Genomic DNA, 20,595 nt, shown 5'->3' with positions numbered 1-20,595 from the left:
GGAGTTGAGTAACTGGATTTCATTTTACTGAGTGTCAAGGAGGGACTAATGAAATTTACTGTATTACTCAAAGGGTAAAAATATGATGTGATATTGACAGCACATAGTACTCGTTTAATTCTGTACATAAACTGGTGTGATGTACCAGAACTTGCACTCTTCTATCTGTCATAGAGAGAACATCCCTAGAAATACAAAGTACAAGAAAGTTACAGAAGATTCAGAAGATCCAAGGTGTAAAGCTTGCTTGATTTACAGAATATACCTCTACCAAGCCAGGAAACTTGTAAAAATGAGGATTTTCCTGTATTGCCTGCCCTAGAGTTGTAATACCTGAGTTTAATGAGGTTATAGCCTACCAAGTACTGCAAAATATTTAGCTGGCTATAAAACTAAGTAAACGATCTCTTCAGAGGCATTAAATTTTGACTCTTTTTACTAATCTTGCCATAAAACATAGAAAATGGATGCTTTTAGCATTTTGCCTGTTTTCATCTGTGTGGCACTCCTTCATTAAAAAAAAACACACGTATCTAAGAAGTGGCAGTTTGTTCCACTTTGTTTGGTCTTTCTTCTACCAGTCTGCAGAGCAAAAATTCCTCTGTGAACAAAACCCTCATATTTACTGCAGCTTGGAGGTTTATGCAGATCTTTTGAAACAGTCCATTGAGACATGATGGATATCTCATAATTTTATACATTTATATACATATATGTACTTATAGATATATATAGAAAGACTGGAAGAGCCACCGAGCAATATTTCAGAGAGGCAAACCTTTGATCTCTGTCAGCTCTAGATTTTACAATTAAAGTATAAAGGTGGAAATTACTTCTTCACCTATCATGGATGTAAGTAGTCAATCAATGCTAGGGTACATGGGAATGTCTGAATTGAAGGCTCACTGGAATTCCACAAAATCTTCTGAAGTGGAAATGCTCCAGGATATTTACCCATGAGAATTTAGATTAATAGCATTCACCAAGGTGTTTTTTTCCCCGTAATGTGCTTTGACTGTTGATGACATGGGGTTATCTGAAATGAGTTCCAAAGCAGATCTGAATATAAAGTTGGCTATTGACTACGGTTTCTGGAGGATGCCCCCCTCACACAGCCTGACCCAGACAAATTATCACAGCTTTACCACAGTAAGCTGCCAGCCAAGAATGCACTGCTGCTTAAAACAGGTGGTGATTCTGTCCCAGCAGAGCTGTCAGAGGAAACCACTTACTTGCCTGACTTGTGATAAGTATGTTCCAGCTTCACATCACTAGGGCTGTGACTGTAACTGTGACCCTGACCAGCAGCCACCCTTTTGCATGCTTTGCTATGAGCCAGCCACCTCCAACTGCTTCTCTAGTCTGGCTGTTTTCTGGTTTGAAACTTCTAAACCAGGACCTGCCTTTGTTCTTTTTAGCCGCACAGCTTCCTGCCAATATGAGAGTGCAGACAGTTGCACTAGTTGCATGTAACTCCATCCTCCTTGGCTTATGCAAACTGCTGTTCCTTCTTCAAAAAGACTTTAACTATCACTTTTTTACAAAGATCAGTATATATCCTCCTTATAAAGAACAGATTGATAGGTTAAACAAAAAAATTCCCAAAAGGCCAAAAACCCCCACCAAATGCTGCAATTGCTTCCTAAAGTGGGATTGCTATCTTATCATTCTTCTGTTTTTGGACGGGTATCCTGGGTGCAGACATAAAAGCAGTAGAAACCTTGCAGTTAACCAGCTCTGAGTCAGAAACAGGTATCAAATCCCTCTAGTGAGCTGTCGCATTTATGAATGTGACAGCTTGGGCAATAATTCTTCACCTCATTCTTTTCCAATGTCTAGGACCACATCCCCACCACACAAGTGAAATGGAAGGATGGCTAGTCTTCAACTGCTGCCACATTCCATGGCTGCTGGCAGCAGAGGTGGTGGCAGGCTCAGCTGAAGACAATCATCAGACAGTCTAGGTTGTTTTGACTCGTTAGACTTGTTGCTCAGAGATAAGAAGGGAAGTTAAATCACAAGTATAGGTCACACATACCTATACGTTACAGCACATAAATACGTATCTGGGGAGTCAGCTATTTACAAATAGCCAAAATCTCACATGCTCATTTACACCTTAACAATAAAACCCACGATTCCACAGGTAATTTCTAGCAAGGAAACCCTGTGACTACCCTGCCATGAAGATGATGCAGTAATGTATCTGAATTACTTGTTAAGTGAATGCATGTTCACATCTCTGTAAAAGGATGTATTGATTACTTCCTCAGGCTTTTGAAACAGGACCAGCTTCTGATGCCCTTAAAAGGAAGGTCTATATATTTCCTCCATCAAGGGAAAGATTTGTTCACGTGCGTTTCAGCTTTCCAACTCTGTGGCCTCTGTCTCTTGAAAGGGGAAGGACTATTAGATCCATACAAAATAAAGACAGTCTATGTTGAAAAGAAAGGCAGGCCAGGCCAATGGAACAGGTGAGACAAGATGCTTTGTAGACAAGTTCTTGAAGAAAAGCAAGAGTAGAGGTCTGTATAGCTAGGTGAGAATATGATGGCATGGGCTAAGCACATAGGGAAGGAGCTTCCTCTCCTGAATGAGGAAAGTCCCAGAGAAGAAATCTGGCAACAGCACTGAGCTCCATCTAAAAAAATGCTGGCACTTCTAATCTAATCACAACTTTTGAATGGTACAGTCAAACTCAGCTAGTTTGAAAGCACAGAAATAGACAATGTGGGAATTGAGGCAAGCAGTCAGCATGCAAAAAGACTGCTTTTGCAAGTTTCAGTTTCCCTTTCTCCATGTTCAACAGGAATTTAAATGTACCTGTAGTCTCTGAATTCAGGTGTCCTCTGTAAATGTCTGCACTCTCACCTGGTGCACACAGAGATAAAAGTCAAGGAACTATGTCAGCTCATACCAACTGACAAGATAAGCTAGATCTCTAAAAGAGAGAGTATTTCTTTGTGTATCGAGGTCCATTCACATTTGAAATGGTTGAGTGTGACATTTTCAATCATAGGATCATCAGGACATCACATAGTTTAATTTTCCAGCTCAAAGTTGGGTCATCCATAAGGTCAGACCAGGTTGGTCTTGGCTTATCCAACCATGTCTTGAAAACTTCCAAGGATGAAGATGGCATAAGTTCTCCAGGTAACCTGCTTCTCTGCTTGGCTGCCGTTGAGGTGAAAAGGTTCCACCTTATACCCAGCCTGAATGCCTTGTTTGAAGTCCTGCCCTTTGTCTCTTGTCCTCCCAGCAAGCACCACTGTAAAGAGCGTTGCTCCATCTTCTTGAAAACCTCTGTGTCAGTACTAGGGTGCTGCTATGAGATTCCCCCTAAAGCTGTCTTTTTTTGGGCTGAGTAAGTCCAGCTCCCTCAACCTCTCCTTACAGGATAAGTGCTCCAGCCCCTGACCATCCTGGTGGCCCTCTGCTGAACTTGCTTCAGTTTGACAACGTGCTTCCTTTGGCGTGGGCCAAACCTGGGTGCAGTACTCTAATGAGTGCTGGAGAGACATGGGTAATCCCTTCTCTCAGCCTAGTGGCTGAGCCCAGGATGCTCTTGGCCCTGGTTGCTGCCAGGGTGGACGGCTTCATTGTCCAGTGAGACACCTAGGACCTTTTCTACAGTGCTGCCCCCCTGCCTGCCTCTCATTTCTCCTGCCAGTCCACTTCCCTCCTGGATGGCATGTAATGACTGTTCCCCTTGGTTTGGCGTTGTGTGCAAAACCGATAATAATGCTCTTAGTCACCTTCTTCATATTGTTGATAATGATGCTAAACGCAACAGGCCCCAGGACAGACCCCTGCAGTACTCCTCCCACTACGGGCCTCCAAGCAGAGTTCGGGTATGACCCATTAACTCCCACCCACTGGGCTCAACCATCCAACCAGGTTTTTTTCGCATCCAGTTGTCCACCTATGATGGACCATAATATTCCAGCTGGGATAGAAGAACAGTGTGGGAGACCATGTAATAAACCTCGCTAAAGTCAAGGTTCCACTGCTATACCCTCCTACACAGATCCACCTATTTGGTCATGGGTAAATTAATGTCATGTCGGGTTGGTCAGGCATCACTGACCCTTGGCAAATCCATACTGACTGTTCCTAATCATTGCCTTCTCCTCCATGTCCTCAGAAATGTGTTCCAAGAGGCCTTGTTCTGTGATATTCATGAAGATCAAACTAAGGATGAGTTTGTGGAAGATGGGGCCTGCCATTATGGACTTTGGCTCATTCATTGTATTCAGCAGGTATATGTCAAGGGAAGAGGTTTCATTTCACACTGCTTCTCTCTTCCCCAGCCTCTTGTATATTTGAGACTCCATAAAGCTTTATAGTATATTAGGTATGTTTGCTAAATCATGTTGTAGGAGCAATTAGAAATATTTCAAAGCTTTTATATCTATCTGCTTGCCCTTTCTCCAACCATAAAAAGATATACCATGCCTTCTTTAGTCCCTGTTTCTCTTTGAACTGGTCAAATCCTCCTTGCTCCTGATCATAAGTATGCTTATGTTAACAACATGGAAAGGAGATATAAAGTAAGATTGGTAAAAACTAGGAGATGCTACTTAACTTTAGAAGGACTTCAGTGCTGGTCTACAGGACCACAGGGTGGTTTATTAAACCTTTCACCGCAATACAATTACATCAGAGTCAGGGATGAAAATTTAAACTACTCTTTTCTTGTCTTCCATGGCTTAATGGAGGTTCCTGGATGTTGTTTCAGATAGCTCAGTGGGATGTTGTTTCAGATAGCTCAGTGGGATGTTGTTTCAGATAGCTCAGTGGAGATGCTCACTTAATATGAAGCTGAGATCTGGGACACAATCAGACAAGCGGAGATGTGAACAACATGCATCTGTAGACACAAAATCTAAAGACACAGCATCCTTTCCTGTCCCAGCCTACTCCAGCCACGATACTTTGCCTGATGTAGTAACCGTCAAAGAAACAGAGGCAGTTCAGAGGCAGAGGAGGAGACTAGCAACGTGGAAACATCAGAGTGTGTTAATGTTTGCAAAACCAGCAACAAGGTGAAGTGAATACAGAGGACAAAAATCTGTGTTACAGAGAGACTGCTAGGCAGAACCCTTTATCTTTCCTCATAAAGGCTGAGATGTTGAGAGCGGAAGGCAAAACCGACAGCAAACCCATCTTCTGCCAAGACATCATCAAAAAATGTCACGAGATGGAGCTTTACGCGTTCCAAAATGGCACGGGGCTGGGGGGTAGCGCAACTCTCCGGTTTGGTGTCGCGGTAAGAAACGGGAGGTCTCCTCGAGCCTCACAGTTTCAAGCCGCAAGCTGAGCCCGCCGCCTGCCTGCGGTGAGACCTTCTGACAGGCAGCTTTTCCTCCTGCGGCTTTGCCACCGACTGCCGGGCCCCGGCGCCGGGCGCTGAGGGGCGCCCCTCGCCCTCCGGTGCGTTACCGCCGAGGCCGCCGCCGAGCAGCTCGTTCCTCCGCACCCTTCACCTGAGCCCCCGCGCCCTGCGCGCAGCTCCCGCCCGGCGGGGCCGCGGACACCCCGGCACACGCCGAGGCCTCACGGGCAGCGCGGCGCCGGCCCTGGGGAAGCGCCGCCCGCGCCAGGGGGACCGGCGGGCGGCTGCGGCGTCCCCTCGGGGCGGACCGCAGGGGCCCGCGGCGCGGCCGGCAGGCGGCAGTGCAGCGCCGCCCGCCCAGGCCCTGACTGGGGCGCCGCCCCCGCCCGCCCCCACCGCCGCCGCCGCCGCCGCCGCCTGGGGCGGAAGCGAGGGCGAGCGGCGGCCGATGCCGTGCCGCGAGGAGCGGGCATGGCGGACGGGACGCGCTCGCTGAGCGGCGGCAGCCCGGGCTCCAGCCCGCTGCTGGGCGGCCGGGGCCGCGCCGCGGTGTTGGCGGGGAGCGGCCCGCCGGGCCACAGCTTCCGCAGGGTGACCCTCACCAAGCCCACCTTCTGCCACTACTGCACCGACTTCATCTGGGGGCTGGCCGGCTACCAGTGCGAGGGTAAGGGGGCGGCGGGGGGCCAGGCCGGGCGCCGCGCCGCCGGGCTGCCCGGGGCGGCCGTCGGTCTGCGGGACCTGCCGGGAGCGGCCGCCGCGTCCTGGGCGAGGTGGGGCGGGGGGAGGGAAAAAATACTGCTGGTAAAAATTATAATAATAAAAATAGTGCGTTCTACTAAAAAAATCTAACAATAGTAATAATAAAAATTCTATAATAATAAATTCTAATAATGAAGTCTAACGACAGCAATAATACTAAAAATCCTAACAGTGCGTCCGAAACCAGCGATAATACTAAAAATTCCACTACTAATAACCATTCTAGCAATGAATCCGAACGAGAGTAAGTCTAACAATAATAATTCTAATTATAAACTATAATGATAAAAAATTCTAATAATAAAAAAATCTGGTAATAATACTAATAGCAGCAGTTCTAACAATGATAATCAAACCTCAGCGGTGCGGTGCTGTGCAGTGACACGGGTGTTCGCCGTGACCCAGCGCTGCCCTTGCCCACCCGGTGACGGACCCGCCGGTGCCCGCCGGGCTGCTCGGTGGCCGCAGTGGAGCCATCCCGGGGGTGCCCCTACCTGCCGTGGTGCCTGATGGCACGGAGGAGCTGCAGCCTACGTGGATTTTGAACATTTTACACCTGGGCTAACGCCAGGGAGGGGAGAAGGAATTGCTAGGTCTGCTTGCTGGCCCCCGTGGCAGCTGAGGTTCCTGGAGATGACGAAATTTTGTTGTGTTCTGGCACAGCGAAACCAAGTGGTGTCATAAGGGAAAAGAGGGGTTCTCCATGTCCTGCTTTAAAAAAAAACAAACCAAAATAAACAAACAAAAAAACCCGCAGACAACACCTTGATGTCTTCCTGAGCATATGCAGCCTGGATGGCTTGGGCTGCATCACCCAAGACCGTGCCTGGAGGAGTCGGCTTGTACAAGAGCCTCATTGTTTGGGTGGTATCAAACAACGCCCTGGGTGTAGAGCAAGTACCCTGTGATTCTTGAAATAGCTTCTTCCTTTTGTCGTGGTTGTGGGTGAAGAGGGTGCAGGATGAAGTTCGGTGGAAGTCATGTTCCCGTGTGGTGCAAAAAAAGTCTTGCAAGAACGGTTTTATATTTGCTTAAAATTGTGCTGAGAGGTGTGTAATTCTGTCTGTGTAGCAGAAGGTCACTGCCTACCCTTACAGCAAAAAAGCCCCAAAGTCGAGTGAAAATTTAAGTTGTGAAAATGCACAAAGCTAATCTTTTATAATTTTTAATTATATGATGACTTAAGAAAAGGCAGATTGTTGGAGTAACAAAAGTGGACGTTCAGGTGCCAGTATTGTTACTTGAAGAGCTGGGCAGCTTTGGTGTGTTAACAGGTAAGAAAATGTGTGAAAAGCTTTTGTCCAGGATGTCTCACTTTTTTTCCTGTTCACATACTAGGTTCGTAAAGGTGGTGCATAGCTGTAACTTGAATTTAGGATCTTTTCCTAGTTTGAAAGCTGCTGACAGTTTGTGGTCTGGAATTGTTTTTCTCCTTTGGCTTTTCAGGCTGAATTCTGGGTAAGGATCTTTACGGTGTGCTAATGAGGCACTTCCAAGCTGTGCAGTTAAGGTATCTTTTAGACCTACATCTGGAACCTCTACCCCAAACAAGTTGTGTGAGGGGTAATGAGAGAGAGAAAAAATACCTTAAGTCTTCATTACCTGTAACATTCCCAGCTCCGAGCGTGGGCAAAACCCCTGTAATATGTTACCTTGCACATCAGTGCCTCCTTTGGGTGAAGAACTAATTTTTTTTGTTTCCCTGTTGTCAACCAGCTGTGCTCAGTGTCATGTTTGTCTTTTCCAACAACTTACGACTAGGCAACAAATTCCAAAAGTACCTGATGGGTCGGTCATTTGCAGATGGTGGCTGCTTTTCACAGGCATGTGTACACCCTTGTACCTTGTTGAACAGCTTGTCAGCCCATTCTTTCAGAGTTATTTAATAAAAGCTAATATGATATTTTAAGTAAATTTTGCTTAATAATTACTCCTTGTCACATTTGCTTTAATTAATGGAGTTTGACCAATGTTCTTTAGAAAGTAATATAAAAGGTTATCTGTAGGAGTGCCAGGCTGATGAAAAATAAAGTAACTTCACCCTGCTTTTAGTGAAGGAAATGTTTGCAGTAGAGTGGAAAACTTTGTGGATAATTGCTATCTCCTTTTTCTTCTCCCCAGAGAGTCTAGGATTGTGGGTGTAATTGCAGCTGAGCTGATGTTGTCTTTTGGACTCGTTTTGAGAAACCATCTACAGACTTCAAAATGAAGCTGTCAAGTGGCCTTTTTCTAGGTGAATTTGCAATGGTTTCTGTTCCAAATCCATGGCTTCAGATACTCAGTTTCCTGGTGCTGTTTGTGTTGACATTCCATGAAGCTGGTCTTGATGGAAACTTTCTGTTTTGAAGCTCAGAAGGGAACTGAGCATGCTGATGATAAGATTCCATCAGTTAAAAAGGAGGAGGTGGGAGGAAGCCTCTGCCTATCACCATTTTGCGTAGTTGTGTTATCCCAAATTTCAGTTCTTCACCTGATGTGTAAGAGCTGTTCACACACAAGAACTGAGACACCATGTGTCGCACGTATGTGCAGACATGGGTGCTTAGTGGTAAATCCACGAAGCTAGCCCCTTCTTCGCACGTGGTAAGGCATTTTACACACTTTGAACAATTGTTTACCATTTCATTTAGTCTCACTTAATTCTCATTGATTCTTATGAGCCTTGAATCCATTTAAAGGTACAGCATTCTTCTTTTATGTTCTTTGGGGAGGGGGCTTTGTTAGTAGGCAGATTCCTGTGCTCCAGGGTGGATCTTTTAATATGTAAATTAGGATCGTTCACACATAGTTCGAGTAATTTTTTGTTTGGTCTGGTTAACATGGTCCCAGCTTGACATACTTATGGTATCTGTTCCTTCTCTCAAGGCCATGTCTTCTTACTTATTTGTAAGACTTTATTAACATCCTCTGTTTTCCAAATTCTTTCTTGATTTTTGTTACAGATACTTACATATCTTTTTTTAAAAAGTAAATAATTCTTCTATCAGTTTTGTGGCCTAATTGACCTGGATTTGACTTCTAATTGTGATGGTGCTTTTGATCCTCGGAAAATGGCATCTTCTAGATGTGAATGATCAGGTCTATGGAGTTTTTCAGTAGACTTATCCTGCTCAGTGAACTGGCACATGCCTATGTGGCTTACATGACTGTGTAGCAAAAATACAAGAAGGTATAATGAATTCTCAAGACATTTCTGGCAGTGCAGGGGCCAATATAAGTGGTCTTTCCCTTTCACATAGAAGAGATGCTCTCTGTACAAGGCACGAAGTGTCCCAGATCTAATCACTGTCTTTTAAAGGAAGATACTGCTTCCACCTCCAGGTACTTCTGGGAGAATTGCAGCTCTTTTGCGAGATTGTCAAGGTACTTTCATAAAATAAATTTTACAGGAAAGGCAGTAGTCTTCCTACGTGGATTAGGTGTCCAGTTGGGTCTGAAGATGTCACTGTGTTAAGCTTTTGTGCACACATTTGCTGTAATCTTGGTCAGCCAGGCTTGCAGCTATGTGTCTCTCCTCCGCCCCTGGCCGCAAATTTGTTTCCTGTATAGGCGTTGTAGAAGACTATATTTTTCTTGCCACTTTACTCTTTGTAGCTGTCACTTTCTTTGATAAGTGTGAAAGAGTAAGTGATGTTTGGATTGTAACACAATTACTCTTTTATATTGCTCTTGCTTTCCCAAGACTGGTCATTTCAGTTTCAGTGGATTTGAATTTCCTCAGATTTGGCAAAGAAGAGGCAGCATAAGACGCTGTGTGTGCATCTTAAAAATACTATATATATATGAAGTTAATGTAAGAGATAAAGAGAGTTGAATTCTCACTGGTTGTGCACAGGAGAACCAATTTCATACACTAAAAAAATGGCTAGTAGATATTTTAATTTGGAGTTTAGGATTTATTTTAGCCACCAGTAAACACTTTTCTTCTCACAGTGCTTTTTCTTTTTTCTGTAAAGACTTAAAAAAAAGAAATCTAGGAAGAACTGTGAATCTGTACATTTTGGGGGCTGCATTTCCAGTGCTATAAATCTTTCTAATGTGAACTCAGTTTGGTTTTTTTTAGCCAAAGGTTGAAATGTAAGGGGTTTGAGTAATAAGCAAGTTGGTTAGCAAATGTAACAGAATTTTAAGCCATTTTTAGGTTTTATATATATATCTATATATCTATCTTTCATTAGAACGTTTATTGGAAGCAACTGTCATGGACTTTTTGGTATGGTTTGTGTCTGTTTTTACTAGGGAAATGTAATTTAGGCATCTAGAGTACTTGTCTTGATATGAAAGCACTAACTCAAATAATGCTTTGGGAAATAGCATCCTTGTTTTCTGTTTTTGTATCTTTGGAGGGTTTTTGTTTGGTTGGTTTTTAGGCTTTGTATTCTAAGCAGAACCCCCAAACCTGTTCCCAGATGCAGAAATTGTTGTTTTTCCTAATCTGGGTTAATGTTGGCTGGCAACACTGCAGCTTTTCCAGAATAATATGTAAACTGTGAATTGGAGTGATGTTTATGCCATAAATATCTGACTTAGCAAGGCAGCCATAAGGCTGCTGTGATTCATACAGGTATGTCCCGGACATTGGCAAGCCATGTTGTGCCTCGGTGACGTAGGAGAACCTGGAGATACTCAGACAGTATCTCTGCAGCAGGCTACCTATGCGTATTCTGAACATGTTTTGAATGGAGTCTACTTCATTTCAAAACTGTTCTAAGTAATTGGAGTCAGATAGGGAAAGTGTATTTCAGTTTAAAGCTGGGAGTTAGACCAACAGAGAGTTTGTAGGGCTATGGAAATAGTAGCAGGGAATAAAGGGAGGAGGAGCAATCCCTTTGAGCTCTCACCCTTTCCAGTTAGTTCAGTAGTAGGGACAGGCAGCTGGAACATCCTTGACCCTGCTGAGTTTTGAAGGAAGTGGATGATGTGTGAGATTCCCCAGAAAAGTCTTAATGTTTACAGTGCACAAGGAAAACAAATTCTTCCTTCTAGTGAGCTTGGCTTGCTTTTGGTGCATGTTGAACTAAAAATGCTGCAACAAGGTAAAACTGCAGTAAAACCTTGCTTCTATTCCACAATTAGTTTTATTTTCAAGACTTGCTGGCTTCATTCTTTACTGGGTTCCTCATCAGTGGTGGGGTCTTTCCATACAACAGTGAGCTGTTTGTTGTTGACATGCAGTGTGAGTTTGTGACTGAGATGTTTTTGATAGGACTTTGGACAGGATGTGGATATGACTTTGCTGTATTTAAAACTTAGATTGAGCCATGTGACTCTGGATCCATCTTGGGAATGAACACAAAAACTGGGGACACACACACATACGCACCAAAAAACATTCCCCCAAAGAAACCCTGAAACCTTGGCTGAATTGTGGTCAAGCTGACATATATGTTGGGGGAAAATGTTTGGGGCATTGACTGACCCAGTGAAAGATGCAGTTTACTTACCAGTCTGGATTTGCAGGATAATCCGTTTTGTACTAAAAGAATGTACACGTTTCTTTTCCCCACCTCCCTCTGACAGTGCTTTGGAGGAAAATATCATTGTCACCATCAGTGATGCAGAGGAAAGGACAGGGAGCTTTGCAAGTACACACGCAGCTTTTGTAGCTGGAAGCTATATTTTGTGTTGATAGTGTTGTCCCAAATCTCAGGCCAGAAACTCGGTTAGGTAGTAAATAACTTACTGTAGAAAGTGTTACAGCCAGTAATCCAGTAACAGGCTTTGCACAGCACTTTCACTTACCATCTGTGTTACTGCCTCAGTCTGACTCAGTGATAAATGGCAAAAGCTATAAGGAAGGTGCTCATCAATCCATCACAGTGTGGAGTGGCTGCCTTTGGCACTCTGCAGGTTTCCTTTCAAGATGATCTTTCATCTACTGTTGCTTAGACTTAATATGTTCAGGTGTTCCTCGGCCATTTTCTAGGCTAATACTCTCATTCTTTTAATCTTGCACAAAATTTTTCGGTCTTCCTTTGGTAAGTTTCCTGTGGACCATAGTTCTTGCAGTCCTGTGCTAGGAGTCTAAAAAGCCTTTTATTCTTTCTCACAGTTGTGTGGGATAGAAATGCTTGACTAGTTATTTCTTTCTGATAAACAAAGTATGTTGAACTCTAAGGCTTTCTCTGTAAAATCTTTTTTAAGAATTGTACTGAGCCACCTAACAGCATTTTCTTTAAAACTTTGGTAGCATTTCAATCAGAAGTGACCCCAGTACTTCAAGGGTGGAGTAGCACACGCATGTTCCTATTTTCTGTGATGTTTGTGTGCATTAGCTAGTGCTGATACATGCCCTGGTTCAGGTTTGGTTTCTTTTTACGAACTAGTACATTTGGGTAACACTTCCCCTTTCACTAGAGGTAGTGTTCATTCCTTCTTTATAGATGTAGAAGTTGGTATTGAAATGGGGTGTAGTGCATCTTACTCAGCAGCACACGTCTCTATGAGGTTACTCTGTCCTCCTCCAGTTTTAGTCATAAGCAGTTTTTTTCTTTAGTGGTGATGTTACTTTTATTTCAGTGTTTTCCTGAAAATGTATCCTGGGTTTTTCCATGTGAAATAAGCCCATTAAGGATACTTTGCATTGACAATTGCTTTCTAACAGGGGATGTGTTATGTACAATAGATATTTATTACCCAAGTGTAGGTGCTGATGTTAAAGTGGGGTCTGGCACTTACAGTGCAATGGAGGATGACATGCAAGATTTTTAGTTTTCAATCTCCTCGTGGCAGTTTATGACAAATGTTTCTGCTGATAAACACGCCCCCACCCCGCCCCACCCCGTCTTGTTCTGAATTCCACGTTCCGGGATAATTTTACTGCACTGTTTCCCAGGGGTTCCCTCTGGGCAGGGTCCCGTTGCTTGTCTGTTTTCCCCTCTTTGATTACACGCTCTTTGTAACTTGTCCATAACGTTGCGTTTCTGCTTAGTATCCCATAGAAGCCTGGTTCTGTTCTTGATTTTGGAGCAATTTTCTCAGGTAGAAGCTGTGAATTACCTTTGAATCAGGCTGTCCCTGGATGACCTTTGCTTTTTGTTTATGTCATTAGTTTCTTCCAGAGTTGTTTCTAATACTGCATTTCATCAGCTCAAACTGTCTTCCTTCTGGGGTACTTGTTGCTCATTAGGTCCATTCTGAGCTGGCTGGGGAAAATCCCTTTGATGAAACTGCTTTTGCAACATCTGTTGAAAACAAGTGGCTAAGTTACATTCATTTATTTAATTTAACTCGGCTCCAGTGGGAAAAGAACAGGATGTATGTATAGCAGATAGACCTTTCTAAACCATACAATAGTATGTGCTGATCACTTCCTGTGCTTTTGGTGTTGGATTTCTCTACACACACACACACACCCCACCCCCACTTTTTTTTGTTTGTTTTTTGTTTAATAGCACCTTTCAGTTTTGAGAGAAGCTTTATAGGAAACGCTCCAAAGCAGAGAGCAAAAACTAACATTTGTACGTCACAGTGTGATAAGGAACTTAGTGGAAGCCTACTTCTTTTTTTCTAAATGTGCCACCACAGTATTTTTCCTTTTAAACCATATTGTTGCCTACGGTTATTTCACTTGTGGAAGTCTGTTATTCACTAGAGTACAGGCAACCCCTAATTTCACTTCCTGTTTTCATTTAAATATTTTTATTCACTTGGTTCTGGAAGAATGTGGGTGTGTGCATGTGTATGTATATATGTATTCATACATATATACTCACATACATGTATACATGCAAAGAACACATGTATTTGTGTTTTTCTATGTTTGTTGCTTTTTCCCTCTTTAAAATTAAATATGAGTGATTAGCTTGGAAGTATATTTAGGATTATGAATGTCATATGCTGATATTGCTCACCTGCTTGGTTTCTTTTTAAATACCACTTGTATTATATGTCATGCCACTTGCTATGTAAAAATAATGTTGTTTAAGAGCTAAAGCAACTAATAGTGAGAATAAAAATTACTGTATTTGACCACAATTAAATCCATCCCTGGAGGTTTTACATACAGAAGACTGCTGCAGACATTCTGAATACTTTGCTAAACAAACGTGCTTGGGAGAAACTGAATGATCTGAACTTCAGGTGTTAAAATAGGAGCACTGCGGTGTTCTGCACATAGCATTAGTTTACAGTGGCTATGAAATAATATTTGCAGTATAAGTGCAAGAATATGTAGCAAAAAAATCTCTGTTCCTCATTGCATTTCTTTCTCCTTGACAGAATGTGTCACATTTTAATGTCTTGGTTTGCTATGATGTAATTCAGGAAATGAGCCTGTCCTTTTTCTGCAGTACTTTCTCTACAGCACGTGGAGATAATAACTGGTACACCTTGTTAACCAGTGAGCATAAGATTACTCCACTAACCAGTTCCTTAAGAGTTCCAAACAAAAATACTTCCTCAGTGCTGAAACCATTGCATGGTTGGGAGCTTCAAAAGAAGGCAGAAGAATACAAGGAAATTGCTAAGATTCCTCTAAGCCTGAAGAGGGCATAAGGGAAGGGTCTGAACATAAAGTAGAAAAAGGCTACTTGTGTTTGAGACTGTGTGCTCTCTTTCAGAATAAAAAAATGCGTTTTGCGAGGTGAAAGATTTTATTCAGAATCTAGTTAGGATGCGAGAGTGAGTGTAAATCATCACACAGACAAATTTTCATGGGAAACTGATTAGGACTAGCAATCCTGGAATGTATCTCATATAGAAAGGAGCCCTTAGACTTGACAGAAAGGTGTGGGCTGAGTAGCGTGGCCTAGGAAAACTTTTTCACATTAAACCTCTTCTCACATGTTGATAAGGAGGACTGGAAAAGCTGATTTCAGACTTCTTGGATATTCACAAATTAAATGTTTGGAGAATTTAAAATTCTCAAGACACTTATGCAAATTGATCCATAAATTTTGGGTGGCCACGGATACTGTTGGATATAGTGGTGGTCCCCACACTGGAACAGTTGTGCTTGGCAGGTGTGCACGTGAGCTGTGAGGCAGTGTGTCTGTGCTTACTGCTGGAAAGTTGTCATTTGGTGGTAATAGCAGCCCTTCCAAAAGGTTATCACAACCCCTTTTCCCTAGAAGGGGTTGAAACTTGAGAAAAATTGTGCTTGCAATTATATTTGGTGCTCCAGCCCTCTGCCTGGATGCTGGGGAGACTTCACTTTGCAAAGAGAAGGTGCTAAGTGAGAAACTAAGCATGTGACCCAAAATAAGGAGGTGTGAAAGAAGAGATGTAACCTTAAAAACAAAAACAAGTGAGAAGATTCCTGTTTTGGTTTCGGTGCTGTTGACTTACATGCCTGTAGTTTCTCTTGTGAAGAAGACAGTTAACCAGCGATGCATATTCCCAACAGCAGCTGAGACTATAAAACCTCCATAGCTAAACCCTTTTTCAGAAATAGGCCAAAGTAGGAGGTAAAAATACTGTCATGTTAAAAATGTCCTTCAAAAGAGCTAAGTATCGTGTCCATTCTGGTTTTGACCTCTCTTACTCCGTTCCTCTTATATTCTCTTTGCTCCAGAATAGTTCCTGTCTGGCAAGTACCTTGAGATTTTTTGAAGCTAGTGTATTTCTGATTTGACCATTGTTTCTTCAGGAGGAACAAATAGATTATTTAAAAAATAAATCATCCTCCTCTTCCTTTTCCCAAGTTTGGAAAGATAATGGAGATATATTATACTTATTCAGTACTTTTGGTCACTGTAACCTTTTTTGTAAATATGGGAAGCATGGTCTCATGGGAATCCTTAAGAACCTTTACGTATGCGTTGGTAATTCATGTGTATAAATTAATAGCTGATTATATTACATAATAAATTAAGAGCAAGTGATACAAAAACTTGCCCTGCCAGTCTGATTGATTAAAAAACTCACACCAAACAACAACAAACCAAAATAAACCCTGAGATCATTTGGTCCCTCTTTAGGAACAACTTACAGTTTCTCAGGGGTAAATCTTGAATTTTACTGATTTGTGAACAGAGCTATTGCACCTTGGAAGTTCTGGTGTACTCATAAGTGGTCTATATAACTTGACACTGCAGGCTTCTGTTCTCCAAATAGATGTAAATGCTCAGCTTCTATGAATTATATATGATCTTACTCATGTGAAAGAGACTGTTGCTTAAATTCCAGGTGAGTATATTCCTGAGTCTCCAATGACTGAAGCCTAAGTGGTGGAATTGAAATCCTTGCTCTTTCTTAACAGGAATCTTTTTGAAATGCTTGGCATTTGTAGTAAGATTAAGAATGGTGATTCAAAAAATAAATAGCACCTTAGTTTGCTAGCCTTTCTGGAGTACCTTGCGAATGTTTGATTTTCCTCCGGTTCACCACTGTATGAATCATTTACCTTTAGTTTCCTGACCATGTCAATACCCTCATAGCAACTGTACTGAAGAAGACAGTGAGTGTTCTTACCCTGCTGCTGGCACAGGACCCTGTTTCTTTGCTTTTTGCCTTTTTTTTTCTTTTCTTTTTTTTCCTTTTCTTTCCAGCTCGCTTTTTCACTCAAATCCTGTAGTTTTGTACACTTCTGTCTGTGATGCAGCTTGGAAATGAAGCCCTATAGGAATTAGAGGTAGAGGTTGCCATGGCAACTGGAGGTGTTTTTGTGTGTGAGTGGTTTTTTTTCCTTCACTTGTTTTGTTTTGTGGTGATAGGAAGTGTTGAGATGCCCTAAATAATGCTGGGATTACCCAAATTAAAAGAGGAAGAACACTTATTTTAGGGTTACGTGTGTTAATAATTTGGCCTACATTTTGATTGTACTCAGTGTTTCTTTTAAAATTACACTGTGCTGTGGAGATAGGTGGGTGCTATTGTAGCCAAGATTAGCAGTGTTTTTTATTCTAGTCTCTTCAGGATTTTTTATTACGTTTTTATGTTCTGTGTGCAGTTTTTAAGCAGCAAGGTGGAAGGAAGTGCACTCCCTAGGGATTGCAACCCTCCTGCTTACTGGTTGCATAACTGAGAGGCAGGGGCTGGGTTTTTGTAAAATGCTGCCTGTCACTCCTTCCTTGATTCATTCGAAGGATTATGTGTTTTGGAGGGAATTCTTGGGTCCCATCTCCCCCCACCCTGAGCACTGAGCAAATTCATTGAGGCTCTGTGTGCACGGGATGCATGTGAGGTGTGTGTTGTGTGTCCCTGGTGATGCACTCCACAGGTGCAGGACTACATTGAAGCTGCTCTGAATGTTGTAGTGTTGAGAATTATCTCCACATCTTTGAATATTGCGAGGGATTCCAGGCAAATGCAACAAGATCACAGTTTTCTGCCAAAACGCCATCATGGATTATGAAGTCCCACAGTGCATTAAATTCTGCTGTGATCTGCCCTGTTTATGTAAGTAACTCAAATTCTTCTTTTTTCAAAGTTGAAGATGTGCTACTGTTATTTCCCTTTTATAAGTGAGGAGCCATTTTGGCATGAATATGTCTAAAATTGCAGAAGTGTTAACGGGACTGATTTTTGTAGGAGACATCTGTGTTGTCCACCTGGCTTTTCAGAAACTATTGAAGTATGACATTGACAATGTGGTATGTGGAGTTCTGTGTGCTGTACTGGGCAACCAGTGATAGTAGGTCAACGTATGTGAGGGGTAGAAACCTGCAGTGTTTATGTGGGTTGCCTAAGCATGATGAAGTTTTCGTTTTACGGACACTTGCAGTAAATGTCAAATTGTTTTAGTGGATTTTCCTTAAAATTGAGGGCTGGATCAGTCTTGCTTGTGGGTTTTGTTGTGTTACTCTGTTCTGAATACTGTAAGCTATAGCTCTTTGTTTTGACCAGTAGCTGTGAGTCAGCTGGAGGGTGCTGATAAACAATTGACAAAGTTTCTCTTTGTAAAGCATCACCCTCAGAGCAGTGAATTGCAGAAGCAGTTGCACACAACAGCTGCAGGGAGTTAAGTACCATGTCTTTAGCATTCATGACACTGGTGTGCATGTCCTAAAGTAGATGGTTCTGTGGTCTGGCTGGGTCTTTGTTGTCACTCCTCTGTTTTTAACCATTACATGCTTCTCTGCCCCTGCTGTCCTATTTCACTTACAGATGCTGCAGAGCTGGCACCTCTCTGCTCTGGCCACTGGTTTTTATCTATGGTTCAGTTGATTGCATGGGCAATCTGAGCAGAAGACAAAAAAGGCTCCAGCTTAAAGGTAGAACCAGGGGAAAAGATGAGTGTTTAAGTGTCTTCAAGAGGCTTGTCTTTAGTGGTATCTGGTATTTGATGTTTTTTCTTACCCTTGTGGCATCACATGGAAATTTTGAGTGGGGTGTCATTGGAAGACCTCTCTTCTCCCTTGAAGGATGTTAGGAGCTATAGCCTTTCACTGCAGGTGCAGTGAGGGTGGTCAGAGGTTTTTCTGTCAGATTTCAAGCTGACTTGATCAGTTCTAGCTATGTAAATATTGCAGTCTGGAAGACCTTGCAAAAAGCCAGACTATGTTACATGATCCTGGCAATCTGGCTTGTATGGGCAACCTTCATCCTCTGGCCTGTACAAAAGAGCTACTGGGGTGCTTAATTGTTTGCCCTCACACAGATCTCTGTGGTTCAGAGACAATTCCATTTCAGGATCCCTGTCTTGAGCGTAATTAAGTACCACTGCTAGTCACCTAAGATTGCGGGCTGGCAATTCCTCCTTGCTGAAAGGAGAGTCGCAGCCATCCCAATGGTCTGTGGCTGTTGCATGGTGGATGTGACTTCCCAGTAGTGTGCATCACTATGCTAGAACCACACAGTGGAAAGAACAAACTCAGTGAACAGAGGGCAAAAACTGTGTCCCTCCAGGCTCCCTGTGCAATTCCATGTTGTGAGTGGGATGCCTCTTGCTCTGGAGGATTTTTCTTTGGGAACTGTCAGGAGATGAGTTGCTGAGCTCTCTCCTGATGTTAAAACCTTCTTGGAGATTTCTGGGTTTCCATCAGTGAACCAGTGCCTTGTCCCAGGTACTGTCCTGTCTTTGACCTAATCCTCAAGAAGAGAAGTTGTAGGTGATTTCTGGGTCTGGATGTGAGTTTTGCACTAGCCGTCTTCCATCTCTTCGAAGAAGAAAAAGCTTTTGATGTTGGGGAGCTGTTCTATGCTAAAATAACACATCTTTTAAATTCTGTGTCCACCTTCATTTCACAGGTGTGAAGTCTGATCCAGATGTCTTTCAAAAGGGAGAAAGTAAAGTCTACGCAGAACTCTCCTTTCACATAGAATCATAGAATAGTTTGGGTTGGAAGGGACCTTTACAGGTCATCTAGTCCAAACACAGACACACCATGTCATGAGCAGAGATATCTACTAGATCAGGTTGATCAGAGCCCTGTCCAGCCTGATCTTGAATGTTTCCATGGGTGGGGGATTCACAACTTCCCTGGCCAACCTGTTCCAGGGTTTTGCCAACCTCATCATAAAAGATTTCTTCCTTGTAGCTAGTCTAAATCTACCCTCTTTTAGTTTAAAACCATTATCCCTTGTTCTATTGCAACAGCCATGCTAAAAAGTCTGTCCCCATCATTTTTATAAGCCCCCTTTGAAAGGCCACGATAAGGTCTCCCTGAAGCCTTCTCTTCTCCAGGCTGAACAACCCCAACTCTCTCAGCCTTTCCTCACAGGAGAGGTGCTCTAACCCTCTGGTAATTTTTGTGGCTGTCCTCTGGACCTGCTCCAACAGGTCCACGCCTTTCCTGTGCTGAGGACTCCAGAGCTGGATGCAGGACTCCAGGTGGAGTCTCACCGGAGCAGAGCAGAGGGGCAGAATCACCTCCCTCAACCTGCTGGCCACGCTTCTTTTTGTAGAGGCCAGGACATGGCTGGTTTTCTGGGCTATGAGTGCACATTGCCAGCGCGTGTCCATTTTTTCACCCACCAGTACCCCCAAGTTTTTCTTGACAGGGCTGCTCTCAATCCCTTCATCCCCCAGCCTGTACTGACACTGTGGCTTGCCCTGGCCCAGGTGCAGGGCCTTGCAGTTGTCCTTGCTGAACCTCATGAAGTTCACATGGGCTCCCTCCTCAGTCCTGTCAAGGTCCCTCTGGAAGGCATCCCTTCCCTCCAGTGAATCAACCGCATCACTCAGCTTGGTGTCATCTGCAAACTTGCTGATGGTGCACTCAATCCCACTGTCTCTGTAACAGTACTGGTCCCAGTACGGACCCCTGAGGATCATCACTGGTCCCCATCTGGACATTATGCTGTTGACAGCTCCTCTCTAGATGTGACCATTAAGTGAGTCCATACTGTTATTTGCCATACTGCAGCATGTAAAGTGGAGAGGGAGGACCCCTCTTGTTTCTGTAGGCACAGCTGGCAGGGTGTCTAGGGTTTTCTGCTGAGTATGGTAATGATGTAGAAAAGCCTGTTGACAAAATGGAGGTGGCTACTTCTGCTACTGTGGTATAGCTTCCTTGTGCAGTTGTTATTTGCTCTTTGGAGTGCAAAGCACTGGTAGAACTGAGCACAGAGTGTAGGTGCCTTTGTTGTCTCTCTAGCTGTAGGTACTCTAGCTT

The 20,595-nt window shown here is 43.2% G+C and overlaps 1 protein-coding gene across 2 annotated transcripts in view; it reads left to right on the top strand.

Moving 5' to 3' along the window:
- The first annotated feature begins 5,763 nt into the window (after positions 1-5,763).
- The window catches only part of DGKQ (diacylglycerol kinase theta), a 109,127-nt gene continuing 94,295 nt past the window's right edge, over positions 5,764-20,595 (top strand). Inside the window, exon 1 of one of the 2 annotated variants that reach the window (XM_040579449.1) lies at positions 5,764-6,002. In XM_040579449.1, the coding sequence (XP_040435383.1) occupies positions 5,807-6,002 (196 nt within the window). In that variant the 5' untranslated portion in view covers positions 5,764-5,806. Of the gene's footprint in view, positions 6,003-8,249; positions 8,331-20,595 lie in introns of those variants that run through there. The other variant, XM_040579450.1, reaches the window with a different exon arrangement.

Source organism: Falco naumanni, chromosome Z, assembly GCF_017639655.2.
Source record: "Falco naumanni isolate bFalNau1 chromosome Z, bFalNau1.pat, whole genome shotgun sequence".
Classification (NCBI taxonomy): Eukaryota; Metazoa; Chordata; class Aves; order Falconiformes; family Falconidae; genus Falco; species Falco naumanni.
The sequence above is the reverse complement of the archived record's forward strand: the minus strand, read 5'-3'. Positions and strand labels throughout refer to the sequence as shown.